The sequence below is a fragment of the Epinephelus lanceolatus genome, chromosome 15 (genome assembly GCF_041903045.1).
Source record: "Epinephelus lanceolatus isolate andai-2023 chromosome 15, ASM4190304v1, whole genome shotgun sequence".
Taxonomy (NCBI): domain Eukaryota; kingdom Metazoa; phylum Chordata; class Actinopteri; order Perciformes; family Serranidae; genus Epinephelus; species Epinephelus lanceolatus.
In genome coordinates, this window is record NC_135748.1 from 37,494,116 (window position 1) to 37,512,579 (window position 18,464).

Consider the following 18,464-nt stretch of genomic DNA (forward strand, 5'->3'; position numbering starts at 1 on the left):
AACCGGCTAACCTGCTGAGTTTGAAGTCTGGAGAGAAGATGAGTTTTCCAGGATGATCCACCGACCTCCACATCAGGCCCAACATCAGGATATCCAGCCAGCAGCACTTCAGAAGGTGGATCTGGTCAGCTAGACACAGCTCTACGAAGCCTGAGGACACAGCACACAGAGAAAAACATAACATAAATGACATCATATCCATACTCTGCCTGGATTCCGAAGTGCTTTAAGTAGCTGGGACATATTTACACTTTGCATTTAAGGCCAAATTCACCTGTTGTTAAGATATAAAATGTTAAGATATATAAAAAGAGACAAACCAAATTCCAAATCAAAGTATGATTTGAGATGATAAACTATACAAGGAACTAAAATCTAACATTGCTCCAATAACTGTGCACACATTAGATCTGTGGTTTTAAGTAATCAAAAAGAATAAGATTCAAAATGAGGCAAATATTTTAAGATGAGTAGCTTATGACAGAAATTTGAAACCTGCAAAATACAATCAAGGATTTAAGCAATGGGGAGTAAAAGGAATAACAGCTGGGTGTGTTTTGGAAAAGGATGTAAGAATCAAATCAGATTCTTCCAAGGAGGTGAATGGTGCTATCGAAATAATAATTAAAGCATATCAGGAAAGTAACACAAGAATAATTTCGGCATTATATCAAGGACAGAACACGAATGAAAAACATTCAACTAAATATATCATGAATGTGAAATGGGAGAAAGAACTCAATGTAGAAATTTCAGCGGAAGATTGGCAGAAAATGTGGAAGATAGACCATTCAACTACTGATTCATGAACCTGGAGGGAATTCTCATGGAAGAGTCTGATTCGTTTTTTTATTACACCAAAACTGAAAAGTAAGCATGTTGGCGAGTGCGGGTCTTCTAATGTAGACCACGTGTGTTTTTTGGAAATGTCAGAAACTAACTGTATTTTGGGAAATGTTATGTAAAGAGCTTCAGCATACACTAAGATATGAGGTTCCTACCTGTTGTTTGGTGCTTTACCTATGTAAATATTCTGAAGATGTTTTTGCTAGTGATAGATATTTGATGACGTAGATGATTTGTCTCACCCAGCAGCTAAGTTTAAAAGTATTTTAAGATAAGTGTCAAACTAAGTTAGTCTACATACAGACAGATGTTATCTGAGCTTATTAGTAACAATTCACTATCAGCTGAACTAGCGTGCTGTCCTTGTGTAAGACATAACGTCAGTGTCGGTGGATGAGAGACTGTGGGCGAAGCACACTGAATATCACTGTCTACATGTTTATGCTTACTGAACACATGTATTGATAAAGTATTGGCTTTTTACTCGCTAAGGGTTAATGTCACTTACAGTAACGAGTATAGCTGCCGTCAACTCGCTGTCATTTTCGAGTTATCTTCACTTTGTTTCTACCGGGGCCGCTTGGTTGTTCACCAGTTACCGTATCGGTGTGTGTGTGTGTTTGTGTGTCGATGTGGAGGTGTTCAGCGGTGGCACAAACAAACCAATACCGTTAGCGCTTATCAATACTACGGTCTCTGATAATTTAGCCCCGGGGCTAATTTAGTACTGGGTTTCTGTATCCATCCTTAATCAAAACACAAACGAAGTGAAGCTTGTAGAAATTAAATAAAGTTTGCAGCGGCTGCCTGTGCCAGGAAGTGCAGAACGCTGCAAGTGTGTGTACCACCAATCAGCGTTCTTCAGCAAGAATTCCAGGTAATCTGAAAAGTCCAACCCCCCTACTAGGTACTTTTTTCAGGGAAAGTTTGGGGTTGAGGGAAAGGTTTTTACCCTGGTGGAAACACGCCGAGGCTTTTCAAAACCTCGGGTAAATGAAAAAAGTTCCTACAGTGGAAAAGGAACTATACTGAGACTACAAGAAGCACCACTAGAAAGAAAATGGAAGAAATAGGCTCTATACAAGAGTCAAAAAGACACTAGACTGGAATAATAATCAATAGATACACTAATCATTAAGACTGTAAAAATGTGTATTTACCCAGGCAGTTTGTGTTCCATTGGTCCTTCTCATTTTTCAGTAATTTTATTATTTTATCATACTGTTGTAACTGACATGTCAATGACACAAAACAGTTTTAATAAAGATTTAAGTGGAAAAAAAAAGACTTGGTATACAGTGTTCTGTATCGCCTACCTGAACACATAAAGATCACATTCCTATCGGTCTTCTCATTTATTGGCTGTTAAAAAAGTATGTGAAGTTAAAAAGTGTTTGTTAAAACCACATCCATCCATCATTTCTTTATAAGTTTTAGACATTAACAGAAATGCCCTAATCTCAGACAGCACTGCTGTAGCAGCTAACTGTGACAATGACATCACTTTGCAGCAACTATAAATTTAGCTTGACGGCACCTCGCTCACCTGTCAGTGCTTTCTTGGATCTTTTATAAATCCGACAATGCACACTCATTTTCACTTCTGTCTGAGTGAAGAAAAAAAAGTCAGGGAGTACGGTCTCTATTCAAAAAAGTGAGTCTTTGTGATCCCCTCACATTAACACCTCTCCTGGGGAGTTACCTGCTGAGCCGAACACTGGCTGAGAGGAGGAGAGCAGAGGAAAGGAGAGTAAGACATATAAAAAGGGATATGAACGTGAGGGAAGGGAACCAGGATCAGTCAAGAAATAAAGACATTCACGACTTTAGATGGAAAAGGTTAGCGATTATATTCTATGATTAGTCTCTGTTTATCCGTGCAGCCATTATCTCATTTGTTTGTTTATCACACGTATCATCTGACACACTGACATGAATGATGGGTGGAGGTTGTGTTTACTGTTGCCTCAGCTTTGTTTTTACCTTTATAACCCTCATTCCTGTTTTCTGGTTCTCAGCAAGCCTGACTTCCACACACTGTTGATGGTGACAGAGCCAAAGTGCTTCCACTGACCTAGAATTGTGACCAGTGAACACATGGCCCTGATGTTTACCCTGACCTTAACCTTGACACGGCTCTTTTACTTAGCAAAGCCACACAGAGTGTCTCCAGTCTTGTTGTAAACTGGTCTCAATTTAAAGTTCCTCACTGAAGCCCAAGTCTATACTGAGACTAAATTAAAGCTCTTTTTTAAATAGGAATTGTGCAAATTTGCAGGAAAGCCTTCTTTCAGCATTGGCAGTATAAAAACAAAATCAGGGAGTGCAGCAAAATGACGCCTGCCTACTTTTATTCATACAGAATGCGCCTTTCTCGGGGCAATGGGGGGCGTGAGCAAGTAACAAAACGTGTGCTCAGTGTGTGACATAAACAGTGACGTACTCCGAGGGAAACCGCGACTGACGATTCTCTCACAAGTCAGCCCGTCCTTCACCATCCCCGTCATTTGATGGTTAATGGCCCCTTCGCTTGCGAGGACAAGGAGGGCGCGCAATTCCTTGTCTCCTCAGTTGCTCATTTTTACAGTGTCTTTCAGGTTTCTGTTTCCCTTTTGCTACTAGCTGCTCATTCCTGCTATCAGCTGTTTCCTGTTAGTCCACCGCCAGTGGGTTGCACATGCAGCGTCATCAACAGCCCCTCCCGTGGCGGAAGGCGCCTCGTTCTTTTTACCATAAAGGTTCCGCCAATATGTTCTGCATTTATCTTGTTTTAGATATCTAACGTATTTCATATAGAAATTTAATCTATAAAAAAGTAAAAATCAGTTGAACAAAAACATATAAAGTTACTTTGTGTAATAAATGTATATCAAAATAAGTATGATTTAAAAAGTGAAAATATATTATCATAGCTTGGAAGAGGCTCGGCTCTGTAGTCATTAAAATTGAACTTGACAGTTTGGGTCTTACCAGGGATCTTTTTCGCCCAGCTGATCATGAGAACCAGCTCCTTGTCTGCCAGGTTGGTGAGGGACATCATCATGGTGGACTCAGTGAAGGGCTTCTGCATGTCCTCCATGAGGTAGATCTCTGGAGGCTCCGCCTCTATGATGCGGGAGATGAACTCCTCTGGGCTCATGACCAAATTGTGTGCATGGCTGGCCTGAGGGAGAGGGCCGAGTGGGGCCTCCAGGTGGTGATGTCGCTGAGCCTGAGATCCTGGCCCCACTCTGGCCAAACCCTTGCCTGTGAGCTCCCGATGCTGGAGTCCACCACGGCGGTGTCGGGCTCCTCGATAGCTGCAGCGTTCACGCCTTACACCTGGAGGATGAAGACGGCAAGAGAATGGACTGTCACATTAGCTGTGATGTTAGTGATGACTTCTTATTCTCTTTATTTATTGCACTAAAAAAGCTAGGAGAGCTTAATGAACGAAGCAAACTCGACACTCAAGCACATATCCCACCTGAAACTGCTTTAAATATATTGTCATATACCGTATACCAGACGTTGCGCTAGACTTTTTCGTCGTCGGTCATTTTGACCGACAGGGTCAAAAAAATCTGGTCATAATCTATTCTTACCGGTCGTTTTAATTTTCGTTTTTAAATGATAATAAAGATATTCAAAGACATTTAGTTTTCATTCGTTCGTTTTTAATAAATCCAACAAGCAAGTTATAAGGTGTGCATTAATAAGGACATGAACGAAAAGATAAACAGACATCCACACACCCGTGCCATTAGGCTTCGCCCTGGACACACCGGACGGCACTAATGCGTCCGGTGTGTCCAGGGTGCTATGTAGTTATGCCTGTAGGCTTGGTGACATTGTAATGAAGTGATTATGGTATTGAAAAATGTGTTCGGTTATGCACTGTTGTGTTTTTTAAATTATAAACACGGTATTTTCTCCTCGCGTTCCACAGTGCGTGCTGTTGTTATTTTATTTTGAAAACTGGCCGGATTCTCTCGTCTTTTCTGTGTCCGACTTCCTGTTTGGTACGATCCGCTCGATCCAGCTTGACAGAAACGTTCGCGGCTCGCGTGAAAAATAGACCAGACGCCAAACTAAAGCGCTGCCTCCGCGGGCTCTGCTCAGCGGCCTGTGTGGACAGTCAGATAGGTTAACATGGGTACCGATTGAAAACTGCCTCCACTGCTGGGTGCTGCGCCTCGGTTCCGCGTCCGGTGTGTCCAGGGCGTTATGTCAACAACGCTACATGAAGCAGATGAATGACTTTTTCTCTGCAGTGTGAAAACGGCAGCCACTTAAACTACTGACTGTGCACTCCACCGCCAAGTGGGCAGGGGTGGTAATTGCAACCGGTCAAAATGATCGACGGCCTTCAGGTTTTCCGGTCATTGTTGTAAAAAAACGGTCAATGACCGAGAATATCCGGTTAACGCGACCCCTGCCATATACCCTGGTGAAATGTCAGGGAGGTATGACCGCTAGAGCATAGCAGAGTCTGTACTTATGAGCAGAACCTCCGATAGCTGGTTCGGTTGTATTACTTGGACAAGAAGTGTTTAAGTGTGGAAATAACAAACCAGGGTCAGACCAGATTTAAAATATAAAGCGCTCAATGTGTCATAACATAAAATATGTCACAAGTAACAGAAATCTCAAGGTCAGCTTTAAATTGTTATAAATAGTGATAGTCAAAATTTCCTGGAAATGCTGCTTTCAAGGGCAGAGCGCTGCTGTCAGGAATCAGCTAGACAAATGTACAAGGAGCATTTTCAAATGGCCAACTCAAGTCTGGACATCAGCACTCTTGACTGGACAAGAATACACAGACTGTTATTTTACATTTTTTTAAACGTTGTTTTTAATATACATCATAAGCGAAGGACTCTAAATGAGTGGAGAGCTAGAGGTGTGAAGATGTCAGACTTTGTACAGTCTCTAAAGTCCCAAGTCCCTAAATTGCTCAGCACACTTTGGTTAAAGTATATACCAAGCTGCGTGAGGTCACATGAGGTGATCATTTTGTTCTTTTATACTCTGTCTCGGGAACAGAAATGTCCCTAATGGCTAATTTCCTTGACATTTAGATGGAAGTTTAAACTTCGACTAGCTGTCTTGTCTGAAACATCTAGGAAACAGTCAAAATTTCACACATTTTAATCACTGTCTGAAAAATATTGCTTATATTTGAATAGCCATTTGAAATCATTAATTTAATGTTTCAATAACCAAATCTTATTTTAGATGACACCGAGTGTGAGGAACTTGAACTTTGCACATTATTGTACAACAACTCACTTAACAGAAATTAACAAGTAACATCCCCTATTTTACCATGTTTTGTGTCTATGATAAGTGACTAATGAGCAGCATCAGTGCACTGCCTCTTTATGTCCTCTAAAAACACTTGTTTTTGCCACTGATATACACAGATTAGAATTCTAACGCCACTCAGGACACAGGCAGTCCAGTCATTTTAGTGAGTATAGAGGCAGCATATTTCTTTACATCAAACTGTGTGGATTAAGAGTTTATTTCACCCATACTAAAGTTGGTGATTGTTGAAACAGTGGAAAGACGAACCAAGATGGTTGTTTTGAGTTTTATTTTGCTGCTGCCGACTTTGAATGAAGTTTGTTTTACAATGATAAAAATATGGTTTTAAATGGAGTCTGGTGGGTCTGGTTCAACAAACAGAATCTTTGTCTTTATCCAAGCAGCAACCTCCGAGGCTGAAAAATGAAGCCTATGCGCAAGTGCCAAAAACTGCAGTTCCTTGAATGTCCACTTGAGGCTGAATAAATCCCCATACACCCCTGTATTAAAATGCCCAACTTTACAGCAGAAACATGCTGAAATGTTTACAGCCTTGTGCAAAAAAACGGTTGAGCTGACAGGCACTACTCGACTTTTCACTTTCAGTGCTTGAACCTTTGTGCTGCTGTAAGATGACAAATCATCAAGAACCTTAATAAGTATAAAAACAGATGAGCACCTACCGCACTTCATCATGCCCACTTCATAGCATTTACGTAGCCGGCAGGCCTGGCAGCTTTTACGTCGGTTCTTGTCAATAGTGCATTGATTAGTGGCGGGGCAGATGTAGTCATTGTGTCCTGAGAAGGAGAGACAGAATTAGTTTGATGGACGAGAAGAAAGAATACACTGTGAATAAACATGGACAGAAAGACAGAGTTGCTACCTTGGATACTCCTCTTGAAAAAAGCCTTGCAGCCCTCACAGGACCACACACCATAGTGGTAACCCGAGGCGTAGTCGTGGCACACGGCGCAGAAGTGCATGTCGGCTTTCCCCACTGCGGATGAACACAAGGAGGAGTTCATGCCTTCCTCTCCGTCCCCTGATCTCTTCGCCAGCAGCTTGTCACTGCTGATGATGGAGCTGCAGGAGGAAATACGAACACTGTGAAAAGGGACAACCTGACATTTGGAATTTCATTCACCCATCATTAGTCCTCCAACTCTGCTGCTGAAAATGTCTCCAAAACCACATTTCAGTCATAAAACTTCACAGCGGCTATTACTGAAAGACAATGGGCTTATAAATCTTCAGTCTAAGGCCAGTGCCATCATGACTACCTTCTGGTAGCACAGATAATGACTAAATATAAAGTATAACAGCAACAGAAAAAAGGGATGAATCCTAAATCAGTTGTTGCGTTGAGAGTTAATCCATCCACTGGAATCAGTGAGTGAAAATCATTTGTCTAAGATCGAGCAGGAACACACCTGTCAGCCTACTATTCATCATCACAGTGGGTTTCAACTCCAGAAACTGCTGCTGAGGAGAAAAAAAAAAGAAGAAGAAGAAGAGTTCTGTCTGTGCTGCGGTCAAGACCCCACAAAAACCTCCAAATTTAGAGAGGGGACACAGACTGATACACAAGGACACACAGGCAATGACCCCATGATCTTATGAGGGTTTCTGCGTGAAGTCGTTGCTACATACAGTATAAACCCACATACTGCTGGGAACCAGTTAGTTTGGTTCCGAAAGTCACACAATAACAAAAAATCTAAATGAACAGTTGGCAGTAGACCAGCTCCCATGTGTTGTGAGGTCAAATTACTGTTTCTGTCAGTTGAGTCTGGTGGCTTTGAAGAGAGCATAGCTAACGGCTTTAGTTCCCTGTCGGAAAGGGTTGTCAACAGCAAAGTAAAGCTGTAAAATTAGTAGTAGGCTAACTGCATACTATTTCCAGTGAAATATTACAGTGCGATATCCAACAACAGATGGACACAATACAACTGATTTAAAAGCTTGGGTATGGAAGCATTTTGGCTGTAAGACTGAAGGGAAAGGGGACCTGTACAAGAGCCAGGTGGTACCTCAAGTAAATTCACCTGTTATTTAATTATGGATTACTAAAAATGCAGTATGCCATATCTTAAAAGTAGCAAGTACTCACATAGTAAGAAAATAAGTCATATATAGAAATGAAATTTTTCAGATGCATGACGATGCATCATGGCACCATCATTGGTGCCATTTGGACAAGCGATATATTCAATATTAATAAGCCTTAAATAAACACAAAACAGTGCTCTGTGGCTCTATGCAGCAGCAAGGGTGGGGAGAGAGAGTTGAGAGTTAATAACACATAGCACCGGTCCTGCATCCTAATTTTGACATGAAGTTAAAGACAGGCATAAAGCTTTGTATTTATATTTTCTAAATAAAACCTGAATTTGTAATGTAACCAGTAATATGTCACTGTTGGGAAAATGTTGTGGTACAATGTTTTCCTCTGAAGTAGATGTAGGAATATACCTACACAGTAAGTCAGTAGTACACCGTTGAAGTACATTTTTAAAGTGTTTTGGGGGCCTTTTGTACAATATTTCTGGGTACAACGAGTAAGAACAGCAACATAAGTTAATGTTTTTCATATCTAAATGTCATAAGTAATCTATAGCTGTTTAGATCCAGGTGTGTTGCTCAGGACCAAAGGAAGCACGGTGTCGGGTGTGAAGTATGAGCGGTTCTTGAGAAAGCTACGAGCAGTAACACCACAGGCCAAGCACTCGGCCTGTTCTGAACAGGCATGTTTTGAACGGGCACAACACTAGTATATTAAAAGGAAAACGCTCAGTTCTGAGGCAAAGAAATGAAAAAAATATTGATGATTAGGGTATTCTTGCAATGAACTAATCACAGTCCAAAAGCACACATCAGCAGGATTCATTGAAGACTGCCACGTCACATACTTAGATTGGACTGCACAGCTCTAAAGACTCCAATCCAAATATGAAACCACATTTCTTTTGCCACAAAACTTGCTTTATAACAGGCATGGGACAAAGCTCCTGGAGGCCTGTTTAAGGACAGAAAGCTATGGCCGACCATTTTTCACTCCCACTCAAACACCCTTGTTTATTAATATTTTTTTTTAGTTATTATTACTAAGGATAGACCGATACATCGGTCGGCCGATATATCGGGTCGATATTTGAGTTTTTTACTTGTATCGGCATCGGCTGATACGTGCGTGGGTTCGCGGATTTATTTTTCCCTGGCACTTTTTTTCATTTGAAAGTATGTGGTTAAGTTGAACAAAGCTGTTGAAACCTACTGTGTACAGTAGCTGTTGTTTTATTTATGCTTCAGCTTAAATATTTGTTTATTTTATAAAGACATTACTGGAAGATTTAAGAGCACTGAACTCTTTTTTTTATTTGAATGTATAATAATAATAATAATAATAATAATAATAATATTCTACCTGTTCTACCTCAACTTTCCATCTTGTTTTAGTATTTTTTACTGTTCAATAAATGTTTCTTATTTTAAACTTGAGACCTGTAATATTTGTTATCATTGTGTCATTTTTTTGATGTAAATTGAGGGAGCAAAAGCATTATCGGCCCCAAATATCGGCTCAAGAAAATTGGCAGTCCATAATCGGTCATCGGCTAAGGGTGATGGAAAAAAATCGGTATCGGCATCGGCCCTAAAAAATCCATATCGGTCTATCCCTAATTATTACTGTACTATTTCCATCCATGGGTCAGTGTCGGTAAACCTACCTGCTGGCGTTGATGCTGTGGGTTTTAGGCTCCAGCCAGGTTGCATGTGGGCTGGGTTCATTGTAGACGAGAGGCTGAGGGCAGCGCAGAGTCAGTGAAGGCATGTTGGGGTGGCTGTGGGAGGGCCAGAAGGCTGATGGGCTAAGGGTGGGGCACAGAGATGACGGGCTGTCAGTGATGGGCGGCCTAGCATAGCTCAGCACAGACGGGCTGTAGAAGGTCAGAGGCCCATGGCCATGGTTGTACTCGTGGCTACTGTTCTTGTACGGTGAGGGGATGCAGATGGTGTGGCTGTCCATGCCCACAGAGGTGCTATACATTCCGGGGGAGCTTGGCCTCTCTGAGGATTTGCTGGAGTCCACCTCCTGTAGCTGAAGCAGCGGTAAGGAGTCAGCATCCAGCTCAGGGGAGGAGGCCATGTCAGGGGGAACCAACTGTATGTGTTCACAGTGATGAGTATGATGAAGCAGCTGGTTCCTTTATTGCATGTTCTAGTGTAGGTGAAACCTGTGGCAGAGGGGGAGACATGCTGTGTTACAGTTACAACATTAATTCCAATTTAAATCAAACATGGCATATTATTATGGCCAAAAACGATGACACAAACGCCCAGTCTCATGTCGCTGTTCCATCGCGTCATGGTCTCTCTACTAATTATGATAAAGGTGAAAGGTTGCATGATTTGGTTACGGCAAAAGGTGGATTTCTGGACATCAAAACACAAATATCATCTCCAAACTCCAAAATCGATGACATTTTATTAACGAAAGTTCACAGGAAACAACAGTTCTGGGTTTAGTATAAGCCATAAAGGAGTTTTCAGTTGACTATCAACTCAGCAGCTCCCACTAAGCACTGATTTGACATTTTGAAATATATCTTCCAGCACAATAAATCCTGTTAGCTGACCAACAAGTGAACCACAAGGAAAACAAAAGTGGGCCATGATATCTTGCCAAGAGCTGATGTGTCCAAAGTTTTCCTGAGCCATGCAGTGAAGCTGCAGGGACAACGATGGTCAGTTGGTCAAACACTTAAAACCACACTGAAATATTGCATCTACTATTGAATGGATTGAATATTTCCTCTGATAAGCAGTGATGCGGTGTAGGCCCTCTATGTCCAAGGCTCTTATTGTGAAAGGTAACAATAGAAGAAGCGAAGCTGATGAGCTGCTGCTGACAATGTGGGAGGCACTACGGTCTGCCATCTTGGTTCAGACTACATGGCCTCCTTGTTATTATTTCATTACCTTTATAAGTACGGGTGCAATGGCAGCTAGCAGCAGACCAGCAGCAAGTAATGGTTGTCCAGTGTTGGAAAACAGTGCCGCAAAACTAGGAGCACTCTAGATGGTCTTTTTCATTGGCACCATTACATATATGGCACAGGAGCAGCCTGGAAGCAACAGAACATTGTGCCTCTTTATGACACCAAAACGCAGTCGAGAGTCACAGCATAATTTTAAATTACACGATTTTGGTACAAACATTTACCCACCAGTGTGGTGGACAGTCTTCTGAGATTTACTCACCAAACAGAAATCAACCTCCACATTTGCACTTGGCAGGTGTTAATTTCAGACCCTGCCCGTCTAGCACCATCAAGTCAAAATTAAAATGTGTCAAGTACTTTGATTTATCACCAGATATCTGTAAAACTAATGGACTTTTTGTTATGAGCTAATTAACAAACACTTGCATCCTAACAGTCTAAGCTTAAACAGTGAAAAAGGTAAACAGACCTGGTAAACATCAGCATGTTAGGACCGTCATTGCCTTCTTTGCTGCTGATCTTAGCCTCTAACATGAAGCACAGCTGTTCCTAACCAAAACAGTAGCATTATGGTAGCAAAACTTGATATACCAAATGCATCAAAATGCTAACCATTTCCTTTTCTACTTTAAGCAACAAACACACACAGCCTGAGAGCACCTTATGTCTTGCAAATACAGGGATAGCCTATGTAGGACAAGATAGCTAAAAGCATGCTTAAAATGCTCTGCCCTCCTGCAGCAGCGACACAGAGCAGAGAGAAGAGAGGCTGCAGACTGGCTGACTGTTGTTGCATTTATATGCTCTTAGATCCATTCATATCAAGTAAAAGTGTACAAAGTTTATCATCCTTATTGACATAAGATTCTCCCTATCAAGATCATTTTATCACCCAACCATAGTCTGATCATTTATGGGAAGGACTCTAAACAGGTAAAGATCCTTTTTGTTTAACCAGAAACAGCCCCAAATCACTATCATCAAACCCACCAGACTTCATTTAAATTAACAGTGGTGTTTTTTTGTACATTAAAGGCTTTTTGCCTTTAATGTACAGGATAGAGTGAAATGGGGGAGAGAGAGCGAGTGGGGGGTGTCAGTCTGTAAATGATATTTTGACATTATCGGCTTACTGGATTACTGTCATGGCGTCCGAAGGTAGTGATGCGTTGAGCAGGTGACAGTCCGCGGTCGTTTTCAAAACACACTTGTGTCACGCACTCCAAAAGAAACTTGTTGAAACTTTAAACAATAATTTATTGTACAAAACGGTAAAAAAAAAAGGTTGACAAAAACGGTTCCATAATTCATATTAAATTCAAAAGGTGACGAAAAAACAGCTACAAGTTAGAGGGAATAGTGATAAAGTGGTAAAACTTGACATTGATCCACAGCCTCAGACGGATGCGCTCAAGCGTGCTGCGCACAAGCTCCGTTGGTAGGCGATACTATATTTTCACATTTTTAACAATGCAATTTAAAAGTTTTGATTTTTATTGATAACCTACATTTACCAACAACAAAAAGACTACATTTAGCACCAAAAAAATATATAAAAAAATTAAAAATAATTAGATAAATAAATAAAAAAGTAAATAAAAAAACGAATATCGAATACCAAATTTTCATAACGAATATCTACCCATAGAAACATATATTCAAATATCCGAATATTTGGGTACAGCCCTAGTATCATCTGAAAATTCTATTTAGGGAGTTGCTGATATGTGTTGTAGGATAATGTGTAATGTTCATGAGGCATAATGCCACACATTTCAACCAAAACAATGTTTAGTAGGGATGCACCGAATATTCAGTAACCGAATATATTCGGCCGAATATTGCAAAAAAATCCACATTCGGTATTCGGTGGAATAAGTTAAAAGCAAGGCCGAGTAATAGTGGCGTGTTTTGATAATGCAATCAAACAGCGTGCCTTGACGGGCGGAGTACAATGTCAGCAGTGTGGCGATCCGTCCATCACCGCACTCGCATTTGCGACTAAAAATAGTTTTGAGCGAGCAAAATAGGCTTAAATCATTTTTTTTTTTTTTATTTATTTTATTTTGATCCCCCCTATCACTTATTAGGGGTGGGAATCTCTGGGCACCTCACGATTTGATAACGATTACGATTCAGGGGCTACGATTCGATTATAAAACGATTATTAATGCATCTTTAATTTATGTATATTGATGCACTTTTTCACAACACACATTTCTTTTTATCTCACTGAATAAGCATTCAACACTTGGAATTTTTAAAAACAGTGCATTTGTAATAAGAAACAGTTGAATTCATTTCCATTATATTTTATTAAACATATAAATAGAAATGCGTGCAAACTGGAAAGTTTCAACTTCATTGTATGGAACCAAAGGTAACAACAGGTATCTTAAATCACAAGATAAAATGCATAGTTAGAGTAACAGATGATTCGGTGGCGACAGACGTCCACGCATCACATGTAACTGCGATCCTACCTGCCTTCAACAGTAAGGCCATGACTTCTGTTTTGGTTTGGTTGTAGAGTGTTGGTGAAATAGCGTCGGGATGGGATGGTGTATCTGGGCTCCAGTGTATGCAGCAGTGCTCGAAATCCCTGATTTTCCACGACAGAATAAGGACGCAAATCCTTGGCAATAAATGCTGTGATGGCCTTCGTAATTCGCTTCGCCTTTTCAGATGAGGGTGGCAGCTTTCTAATTGCTTCCTCGATTGTTCTCTGGTCAATAGCGCCACTAGTTGCCGCAGCAACAACAGCCTGCCGTCTCCCTGACTCCTACGTCAGGTGGAATCGAGTTACATGGCTTCTCATGTTTGTTGTGTTGCCAAAGTATTTTATTTTAGCACGACACAGCTTACATATAATGTAGCTCTTGTCCAGTTCGCTTCCGCCGTCAACGTTGTAGAAGGAGCTGTTAAATTAGAAGGAGCTGTTCGGATCTCACGGCGAGGTGGGTGGCGGTCAGCCATGTTTGTTTTCCTCTGTGCGCGTGTCGGCGTGTCTGCTCCAGGTGCGCATCCCAAAGTGTCCCGGAGATGACATGTACCGCGCTTCTTAGTTCCGCATTATTTAGAACCTTCTGTGTTACTCTAATTAACAGATTTAAATAATCGAAATTTGGACATTTGTGAATCGATTCAGATTCGTCCACGTCCGAATCGCGATGCATCTAAGATTCGGAAATTTCCCCCACCCCTATCACTCATTGATGCTGTTTTTGAAGTATGAATAAGTCAATAAGTAATTTATTCCATTGAAATATCATTGATGTATTATAGAAAAGTGATTTATCTTTTTATAAATGACAAAAGGCACATCTGTCTCATTTTCGCTGTGGTATCGTGATACTACTCAGAACCATGATATTTTCATTGGTATCGCACAGTGGGTCCCAATTTTGGTCCCAACACTAATCTGGAGGGGGTTCATCTGCAAAAACAAATGAAAAACTAAACAACGATATTCGGTATTCGGTACTCGGTACTCGGTATTCGGCCAAGCACTTAATATTATTTGGCTTCGGCCACAAATTTTCATTTCGGTGCATCCCTATTGTTTAGTTATTAAAAAATGAAATTAATGATTTCAAATGGTTGTTAAAATACAACCAATATTTTTCAGACAAAAATGTGTGAGATTTTGACTGTTTCCTGGGTGTTTTCTTTGTTTGAGACAAGAAAGCTAGTCCAAGTATTTAATATTTAAACTTCAGGAAAATTAGCATATTGGGAACATCCTTGTTTATGAGAAAGAACATAAAAGCATAAAATGTGAAAACCTTGTGTGACCTCGCGCAGCTTGGAAAATACTGTAACCAAAGTGTGCCAGAGAAGCCATCATCTGGTTAATCAGTGCAAGAATCCGCAGCGCAGCAGCCAGCAGCTCTGCACACTGACCCTCAGACACCACAAAGTCCACAAACACACAGCTGGGATGTCTGGGGCGGCAGCAAGGCTTCTTACTGGTTTTAACTGATCACATCACATCACCTCAATCCTGCCTTCTCTCCACTGGCTCCTTGATTGTTTTAGAATTGATTTCAAGATTTTACTGATCACTTTAGAAGCTACATAGCAGAAATCTTGTCCCAGTATGAGCCAGTTCACAGCCTGAAGGGCCCTCCTGGCTGTTCCCAAGATAGGCTCATCTTTATAGAGTGCCCCAGGAATGAGTGCTAAAACCCTGAAATAAGTTAGCATTTTTACACTCCCAGTTGCCACGTCTTAAAGTCAATGGGTTTTTGAATAGGTTTTGGTCAGATGCTTGACATAAGGTCTGTGGATAACACAAGCTTGAGAGACTTTCACGTTTTGTTCCACAACATAAAGTACGTCAGCTTTTGAGTGTCTTTAAAAATGGTGGTTGCTAACAACTGGCTAAGTAAGATTACAGAACATCACCAAGTCAAACACGGACGGCTTCACAGCCTTGTTGTGGCATGGATGTTAAATCATGCCACCTTAGAGTATGTCATTTACAGCCTACAGCACTTTACTGTTGGCAGGAGCATTTGTGCACATTATCTTGCGGAACAAAACGTGCAAGTATTATAAACGTTTGTTTGCCAAAGAGTTTATTTTCTGCAATAATCCCACAGGCTTTTGATAAGGGAACCAGGGCAAAGCTAAATTATGCGTCAGCCTACAGAAAAACGTCCTCTGGAGCACTCTATAGACTTGCTTTTATGTGATGTCGTCTTTTTACTGATTTTTATTTTGTCTTTTTATTACTTTTATTCTTTTTATTCTTATTTAATTGTAATTATTTATACTGACATTTTGCATCTGCCATTTTTTGTCTTCTTGTTTTAATTTGATCTTAATTTCACCTTCATTTTGTCTGGCTTGGGTAGGACTATTTGGCTTTCTGTTGTTCCAATAAATAAAGTTATTCTATTATTATGTCAATTGTGCTTTCAGATATTTTTGCCTCAATTTGATCATCCACAGCACTTTGAGAGAAAGAATTACTGAGCACAGAATACAGAGCAAGATAGAGAATACTTTTTCTGGTGGCAAAAGAAGTCGACATGAAGCTATACATTTTGGTTTTACAGTAATTCACATTTAAGTGAGCAAATCTGTCACAGAATAGCAACAACTCTAGCAACATGTCATAATTACAAGATATTGATGAATGTTAAAACTGCCTCAGTTATGTCACTAACACGGCAATATCTATTCAAAGTTTGCAAACATTGGCTAACATTAGCGACCATGAGCTACAGTTGTTCCCAGACCAAGTCAGGCTGTAGCAGCAAAACCCCTGAGTACACCGCATGTACGGGCACATTTTATTGCTCATTGCTTTTCTTTTAAAGTGACATACAACTTCTAAAGTTTTTAAAGACATGTTTGCCTCTCCCCTTCCTGAGGTCAAACAAGAAACTAGAAAAAAAAAAACATCCTAAATTAAGCAGATGTGACGATGAATTAAAATGGCTCCAAAATTAAGTGGATAAATGCATATTTCAGAACAAAAAGATTGCTGATAACCACTACTTCCTCGAGAGATTCTGAAGTCTACCAAAACTGGACTTGGAAATAATGATGGAGAGATTTAAAGCTCAGACATTGTTATTCGAAAGCCCTCAATGGCTGAGAGGTGACTGCAGAGCAACCAGGAGACACCATGCCAAATAGTCCCAAGGTTAATCGCATCAACAGTCAACATGTGCATCGCACATGCCCGGTCAAAGTGGCCTCTTGAGCAAAACAATGCACCCTTCCCCGTTGCCTCTGAACAGGGTCACAATTATACGAAGTCCTAAATTAGTTCCTGGATCTAGGGTTGTAGCGATATACTATGGAGTTAGATTTGTCTCATTAATACCTGTAAATGCACAGAGGGTGATCTACAAATATTTCTTGATCTGCACACGTTTCATAATTATGTGTGTGAACAGATCGACAATCTGTGTGTAAATGTGTAATCTGTAAATATAAAACACATTCCACAAATACAAAAAATATCTGTGAATACATTCAATTAATTTGCAAATAAATGAAAAGCATTTGTGAATATCTTCCTAACATTTACAACTTTCGAACAGGCATTTGTGAACTCAGTTTTTATTTGTGAATCGAAAAAACATTTGTGGATCTCAGTTCTACGCATGTGGATTTGCTTTTTACACACACAGATTTTTGAGACAAACTTCCTGCTGGTCCGAACGAAAATGCACTTGTATCACTCGGCCATCTTCGGATAGCACGTGATCACCCAGCTGATGACGTCATTTCCGCATGTGAAAGTAAGAGCACGCAGTCTTTCTATGAGCTGTTTTTTGTTGTTGTTTTTTTAATAATAATCAGCGATAAGTAACGTGCATTCATTGTTTTATGTTAATGTCATACAGTGAGTATTAGTGTGTGTTTATTTGTTCTATGTATCTGGCACACACTTTTGTATACATTTCTGTTTGAGTATGAAAGGCACGGTGGCTTGGCTGCTTCTTCAGTTGGCAGTTATCAGCCAACTCATCCTTTATATTTTTCATTTCGAGTAGGATTAAAGTCACAAAGCACTTCACATCTTATTATTAGTGTACTCTTACTAATGTAGTTGTAATGTCTGTGCTGACTGCACCGTGTTTAGTTAGGTTACATCGTTTCAGTGAGGTTACGTTAACTGTTGTAAGATATGACAAGTGGCAACACCCTGGTTAAGGTCTTTGATAGAACAGCTGTTGGTGTTGGTAGCTCTTTTTGTTTAGAAATGTAATTAGGGATGCACCGAATATTCGATAACCGAATATATTCGGCCGAATATTGCAAAAAAACACACATTCGGTATTCGGTGGAATAAGTTAAACACAAGGCCGAATAATAGCGGCGTGTTTTGATAACGCAATCAAACAGCGTGCAGTGACGCGCGGAGTAAAATGTCGGCAGTGTGGCGATCCATCTGTCATAAGAATTTGTTTGTAATGACCTTTAAGACAATAGAGACCGGAGCTGAAATATCAAAGTTTAACAAAATTTATTATCTTGTACAAGAGGAGCGTTTCACAGTGCAACACACAAGATGAGGTTACAGAGAAAAGGCTCCGTGAGGAGCATCTGCTGCAAGCTTTTATACAGTATAATTGGGCGTTGGAGTTCGTGTGTTTCAGTTCCCCTAATCTATCAAGTACAGACTTCATTGATAACAATGGTTTTCAGTTGGTGTGACGTCTTGTCCCACTGTCCTCCAGATGACACTGTCCCCGACCTGTCTCCGACCCTCTGTTTCTCTCATTTCCTCTTACAGATATAGTGTCGGACTTCCCTTAACCTTAACTACCTACTGATGTTGCAGTTGCTATAGAATGAAAC

General features: G+C 40.5%; 1 protein-coding gene across 4 annotated transcripts in view; it reads right to left on the reverse strand.

Moving 5' to 3' along the window:
• The window catches only part of esr2b (estrogen receptor 2b), a 53,273-nt gene that overhangs the window by 16,066 nt on the left and 18,743 nt on the right, over nt 1-18,464 (reverse strand). For all 4 annotated transcript variants that reach the window (XM_033641812.2, XM_033641811.2, XM_033641810.2 and 1 more), the window contains 5 exons: nt 9,867-10,373; nt 7,022-7,221; nt 6,819-6,935; nt 3,817-4,167; nt 12-150 (listed from right to left, as the gene is read on the reverse strand). In XM_033641812.2, the coding sequence (XP_033497703.1) occupies nt 12-150; nt 3,817-4,167; nt 6,819-6,935; nt 7,022-7,221; nt 9,867-10,285 (1,226 nt within the window). In that variant the 5' untranslated portion in view covers nt 10,286-10,373. The remainder of the gene's footprint in view (nt 1-11; nt 151-3,816; nt 4,168-6,818; nt 6,936-7,021; nt 7,222-9,866; nt 10,374-18,464) is intronic.